At 40.2% G+C, this 6,892-nt stretch overlaps 1 protein-coding gene across 1 annotated transcript; it reads left to right on the top strand.

Moving 5' to 3' along the window:
- nfkbid (nuclear factor of kappa light polypeptide gene enhancer in B-cells inhibitor, delta) lies at positions 1-2,398 on the top strand. Its single transcript, XM_010789696.1, has 9 exons — positions 1-37; positions 137-318; positions 614-719; positions 835-981; positions 1,070-1,121; positions 1,252-1,409; positions 1,722-1,838; positions 1,987-2,151; positions 2,248-2,398. The coding sequence occupies exons 1-9, from the start codon at positions 23-25 to the stop codon at positions 2,317-2,319; spliced, it is 1,014 nt and encodes a 337-aa protein (XP_010787998.1). The 5' UTR covers positions 1-22; the 3' UTR covers positions 2,320-2,398.
- Positions 2,399-6,892: the final 4,494 nt, after the last annotated feature.

Genomic DNA, 6,892 nt, shown 5'->3' with positions numbered 1-6,892 from the left:
GCTCCAGGGATTTATAGATACAATGCCCCAGACATATGTAAGAAATCTGTTTGTCATGGGCTTTCTATTAACAAGCTGTGTCTGTGTCATACCTTTATAATGGGTTGAGCTTTATGACTTGCATTCTTCTGAGCAGGAGAACCAGATGACATTGGCAGATCCCAGTATGGCGGCGTCTTGGTCAGTCCTGGGTCTTCCTCAGACGACGCAGCTGAGTTTTGGTCCGGCGATAGACCCCGTCAAGCTGGAAGAGGCCCGGATGCTTTTCAACGCGATGGACTACAGCAGAGCTACAGGGCAGGATGAGGACGGAGACACGTGAGTGATCATAGGGAATGAGTTATGTTGTTTATATATGTTTCTGTTTGTCTTCTGGTGAGACCCAGAGTTTAGAAGCTAAAAGTACCACATGTGCTGCTCAGTAATCCTAGAAAGATTAAGGAAACCAAAAGATGTCAATGAGTCAGCCGCTCATGCTCGATTATTAGAAACTCAGATCAAATGTAGAGACAAATCAACTGTGAAAGGGAATAGTGTGAAATTGGTTGCGGGGATTACCACGATGTTCCAGCCTGATTTAAATCTAATTCACTGTGTGCTCTTGTTCTGTCAGCATCCTGCACATCTACACTGCCAAGGGGCTCAGGGAGTGTGCCTATGCTGCTGCAGAGAGGCTGAGGGATGTAGGCAGGCTCGATGCCAAAGAGCACAAGGGAAAGGTAGGAACACTAAATATTACAAAGTTTACACCCTTTTTGACACAATTCAGTTAAATTACACATATTAGCACAGGATGATTATTCCTAAAGTTGCATGTTGAATGTGTTTGTGCAGACTGCTTTACTGGTGGCGGTGACGGCCAACCAGCCAGAGATCGTGCAAGATCTGCTCTCATTTGGATCGGACATCAATGCATGTGATGTCAAAGGACAGACTGCCCTTCACCTGGCTGCCCACTACGGTTTACCTGGGGTTCTACAGGTAGAGCAGCAACTGTACAGCATTACGTTTGCATCACAGAACTTTAGAAAACGGAGCTTTCCCGAGCTGACCTTAATGTTTCTTACAGGCGATTCTGTCAAGCAGGCCGTCTGTGAACCTGGAGGCTCGCAATTTTGATGGTAAGTTAATGCTGTTACAATGCAATGTTTTGTAACCTTAGCCATACATTATACTGTAGTTTGACCACGTTTTCCAAAGTGAATATCATTAGGGCCTTAATTCAAACATGCGCCTTTTTCTCTGCCTCAGGTATGACTCCTCTGCACTGCGCAGCCATTTCTCACAGTGCCTCTGTGAAGGCATTCCCAAGCATCGGGCTGGTAGATGTTGGTCTTCAGACCGTGGCTGATGAGAAACTCTCCTGTGTGAAGATGCTCCTCGAGGCAGGGGCTTCCCTGCTCAGCCAGGTGCGTTTACAGCTCTCCTTTTTCTGAATCTCACAGATCTATAGATCTGTCACAATAGACGAATGAATGGATAAGTTAGCGACAAGGTACAGAAACATGTCCAATATGTCAAACCCTGACCTTCAGTCAGTGTGAACGTTTCAAAGGGGAAGTGCAAAAGTTTATCTCACCATGATTATGCCATAGTACTAAATATTCCCCCTGCTCTCACTTTTGTTTTCTCTTACTTGTTTGACAACTAAATGTCAAAGTGTGACTTGTGTATTAATCATGTGTTGTTTTTTTACATCACGTTCAATTCTGCATTTCCAGGAAATCAAAAGCAACAAGACTGTGCTGCACTTGGCTGTAAAGGAGGGAAACATTGATCTGGTGACTTATCTGCTGAGGATTTCCCTGCCAAACATGAAAGACTTTGTCAACTTGAAAGTGAGTCCCAAACAGACACCAAACTCATTTAAACTGGGTATTTAAATATGTGTTTGTGTGTTTATGAAAAAAGTCCAAACAAAGATTGTGTACATAGCCGAGTACAAACAGTCTGATTCATGCCGCATACTGTCCTTTTACGACACAGGCGCATGGCCACACAGCACTACACATGGCAGCTGGTCTCCATGGTAACCCCCACCAGGAGGATATTCTGCAGCTGCTGCTGCGCAGAGGAGCTGATCCCAGCATCCGCAACCTGGAGAACGACCAGCCAGCCCACCTGCTGCAGATCGGGCCCAGGGGAGAGAACGTGAGCGGCCCCTCCTCTAACAGGCAGCCAAAGAGCATACAGTTCAGTCCTGCTGTTTCAATTCAATACCATCCTAATCTATCTTTTCATCTTTAGCTCAAGCTCATGCTGAAGAAACGAAGTGCTTCGTCTCGTCGACGCATTGTGTCCTTGCAGGACCAGGAATGATAAGAAAAACATGTGATCCTCCTTTGGAGGGAATGAGAAGTTACCTCTGTTAAGAAGGGGATTTAAAGTTTATTATTAAGTTGCTTTGGGAGTGTCTGGCCGATATACTGTTAACAAACTAGTTTGGGATATTAATCTTTAGATATAATTCACATTGGATTATTTAAATGCTTAAAGTTTGTATATGTAGATATATGTTCTACATATAGGGCAAAGTGTTCTGTGTAGGTGCAGCGTTTCATTGCAAACTATTATATCCTCCATTGATATATTTTCATAAAATGTTAGTATTTAAATATTTGACTGATTGAAAAATTGTGTATTTATTTTTGATCAAATTGATAGTTTAGCTATTTGAAATGAAAGTCTTTTAGTGGCGGCAATGAAAATAATTAGTTATCTTTAGACAGCAGAATGAGGAAGGTGGAGTAACATTCATTTCTCTTCCAGGCTAAACTCCCAGTCAAACGTTGATTTCTATGAAATCGTTTTTATGATCTCAGGGATAATGTCCCTGAAACCCCTCTGATTCTCATCAAAATCCCCCATCATGATACGTTTTCATATTGATAAACTGAGTGATGGTTCTTATTTCAGTCAGCATGTGTGCTTATGTTAAGAATATGTATGTTAAAGAAATGACAAGTAGCTATCACATCATTTAAATTTTTTTCTGTATGCATCATACCTACGTGCGTAATATCAAGTAAAAATTTTCTTTGTGGGAAAATAAACTTGACTGTGTAAAACTATTGTATCTGAAACTGATTGTGACACAGAATGTTCTTTTGACAGAGATATTACATGAGTAAGTGCGGTGACTAACTGTACATTTTGGCAATGAGTCATGAATAAAGTAGAACAGCTGTATTTAAAATTCCATGTAAATGTTTTGATATTCAGGGCACCATTCGAATATTATCATTTATATTTATCTATTGAAATTAGAAGGATTGAAAATACACAATCCCACCAGAGGATTTATCTTCAGGCCCAATTTTCATTTTCACCAGTTTTACACGTCAAAGGTGAAGGTTTGTTTTTGACTGTAACTAGATCCCTGTAAAGATAAATGATGATTATTATGACATTATGATAATAACATTTTCTGATATCAACATCATATTTACATCACTCATGATCATTTCAAGCATGATTATTAAAGACAATGATACAATTATGTCGAGTAGAGGAGAGCTTTATTTCAAACAGTGGTCTTGTTTTTTCCAGCATTACAGGTAAAATTGTAATTTTTGCTTTAGAGTTAAAAAGAAGGAATTGCAACTAATAAAACAAATAAAATACTATTAATATACTATGCTAGATATTTCCTTTTAGCATGTTATATTTGGCCATGTGTGGGTCTCTTCATTATTCTGTAATGCTAAAAAGTGATTGGAAACAGAAAAAAAAGGCAAAAGACAATTGTAACAATTTATCACTGCATGCAAATCCATGTTTCGTGCTCGAGATTTTGTCTATAAATATTTAATCATGCTCTTAATTTTATTGTTTTACAGACTGTTGTGAGGAATAGAGACATTTGTTTTGCATTTGTTTGATTCAAAGTATTATTTGGATAGAAATGTTGCTAACTTATTGTAAGACTTTCAACAAACTTCAGAGGGAGACAAGAGGGACCCAGGCTACGATGTGTTGTAAAACCCTGTTTATTTCCCATCCAGCTGGCAGAGGTACATTAGCCATAACAGTTTTTGTGCGTCTTCGGTGGCATGGTTCCTGTGACGACTTCCTCCCTTCCAAGTATACACTGCAGTTTCTATACAGTTTGAGGAGGCACTGCACAAGAAAAGGTAACAAATCAGAGTGAGTTGCAGAGTGAAAGTCTGCATTATCGAGTATAAAATGATCCTGAGGAGAAAAGTGAACTTACCCTCTGTCTTTGGAACCGGGGTAGCAGAGGAGTTGGAACTGCAATTAAAAATTAGGAACTTAGTAAACCTTTGCATTGTTTTAATACATCAAGATTAGTGATTATGATATAAAGATTAAAACTGTGGCCACAACTTTATCATGGCAACACAAGTTGAAGCCACAGGGTTCTAACTGAGGTGTGTCTTTGGGCCAAAATGCAGATCTTTGTTTTCCGTTCAAACAGCAGCACTCGTCTTTCTTCTCCTGTTGCCATACAAGCTTCATGCGTTAAGATTACATCAGATCAATACACACTGCCTACTCACTACCAACACAAGGAGAGTGGTTATAAGAGCAAGCACGGAGATAAGGACGTCATCAAAGCACTACCTACATCTGATTTGTCATACAGGGTAAAAACTCTTTAATGTGTTGGAAGTGTGCTTTGAGGTTGGTATGCAGAAAAGGAAAGGGTTTTTTTTTTTGTTAGAAGAGGCAACCAGAGCAGGGATAGGAAAAGCTGTGGAAAACTCATTTTTAGTCAAAAAACAATACTGTAAAGGTTTCTTTTAAACATTGGTGGGGTTTTCCCATTTGAGTCAAATGCATACAACATGCACAGGCGAATCATCCACTGAGCCTTGCACATTTCTTACTTGGATGAGGGTTTTACACAATTTGTGAATTTTTTACCTGTTTGAGGAATGATAGATTAGTAACAGTGTAAATGTGCTTATGCATATATGAGAAAGCCTCTTTATTAAAGCGATAATTGAACGTTTTAACTTACTGAGGGCTATTAAAATGCCAGCGACAAACATGATGACGGCAAGGATGACCCCCGTGGTACACAAAGTCTCATAATCTACAAGGGAAGAGTTATTGCACTTTATGACGAACATGTAACATGGTAAATAACATGTAGCAAAAAAGTACAGAATGTGATATGTTTAACTGGATGTTGATAGATCTTAAATCTTACCATATTCAAAGTCACTTCGGTCTGGAAACAGTGTTTCTGCAAAGGAAAGAGAAGGATCAGTTGTAGGAGAGAATAGTGTTGAGTTCAGCACCATGCACAGAGAGGTCTGCAGTTCCTCAGAGCTGCAGCCTTGGCTCCACAACTCCTCAGGAGGATTTTTTTTTCCCTGAGAGGAGCTCAATGCAGCATCTTTGCTCAGCAGAAAAAAAGATGCACCATGGAAAAATAGTGGGTTACAGGCCAGCAGCAGGATACCCCCGGTATCATTACAGCAGCAGAGGAAAAAAGGAGCTTGGAATGTAGAAGTAGTGTTTGGAAGGTGATTTAGAGTTTAAGAAGCCTCCAGAAATGATTGCTGTTTAATTTGTAATACAAAGATATCTAGTTTTAACCAGGACAAATCATTTTCTTTGCTAGTATAAGCGTGTTTCCAGACTACAGCCTGTGCCAAATTGAATATCTGGGCGTCAATAATGCGGCTTGCATGTTGCTGAACCCTCACTCCCCTGTGGATGAGCTGGCAGTCTGCATTGCTTTCAGCCTTTTCTCTTTGCCCAAACAGACTCCTCAGTTTAAGAGACACAATTGATAAACATATTTAGTCAAATGTATTAGTAATTTATTAGCAGAGGATTTTTGAATTACAACTAAAATGTATTTAAATGTGTCAAAACACTGATCTATCAGCAGCAAATTGGCTCTTGGGCCTGAAACAACAATGCAGCAGGCAAATTACTACAACGTTAAAGTAAAGTAAAAATAGATAAATAAAATTACAATATCACAAAATGATCACACCTATAGGAACCAAACAAGTCAATGTTGTTCAACAAAGGCAATTAGTATAGCTCACAGCTGTTATACATTCTTTAAATGTCCTAAAAGAGTGAAGAAAACAATTAAACCTGTGGTGGCCATGGCTGCAGGAGATGTGGAAGAGCTCCGTCTTGCAGATATGTTGCAGGTTGCTGGGTTGCTGTTTCAGGTTGGATATGAAATGAGGTGTAGCAGGACAGGACAGCGTGCAGAACTGCTTCAGAGCCTCTGTGAGCGAGGGAGGGGCCCCCTGGTGGGCACAGCCCTGCATCACATCGATAAGGGTGGAGTTCTACCAACGAGGGGGGGTGGGGGGTGGGGGGAATCTATCAGGATGCGGACTACAACGAAAGGCAGTGGGAAGCACATGTATCCAACATTCTAAATAAATAGAAATGTGCAATATATATATATCTGAAATGTAAGGGTTGCTGTTAATTTGTCTATGACGTGGCTTTGCTCTAATAATCCCACCAGTCTCTTAATTATACTGCCTTCCCAATACATAGAAATGTTGCTTGCTTGCTCAAAATGCCCCAGTTTCTCTCCCATGTGTTATGCAGTGCAGTCCCCTTCCTGCAACACCAGGAGAAATAGCCTGCATAATGCAGCTTTTACATCCGTAGAGGCGGCCAGATTCAATATGGATGAAAATCTGACAATAAAACAGCACTAAATAGAGCGACAGGTACAATTAAGTGTATTTGTTTTAACCAGATCCTTATCCAAGTGCAGCACAATGCAGCATATTAATCATTCACACACTCTGCTGGAAGCTACTACTGCATGTGTAACTGAAGTGTGTGCAGCGTCAGCAGAAACAGGAGTGCAGCATAGAGGGTTTTCCCTGGGCGTCTTGGAATGACCAAGAAAATCAAAAAATGATGCATAAAAAAAAAG

Source organism: Notothenia coriiceps, unplaced genomic scaffold (genome assembly GCF_000735185.1).
Source record: "Notothenia coriiceps isolate Sejong01 unplaced genomic scaffold, NC01 NC01_scaffold00033176, whole genome shotgun sequence".
NCBI lineage: Eukaryota > Metazoa > Chordata > Actinopteri > Perciformes > Nototheniidae > Notothenia > Notothenia coriiceps.
This window is presented reverse-complemented; position numbering and strand designations above follow the sequence as displayed.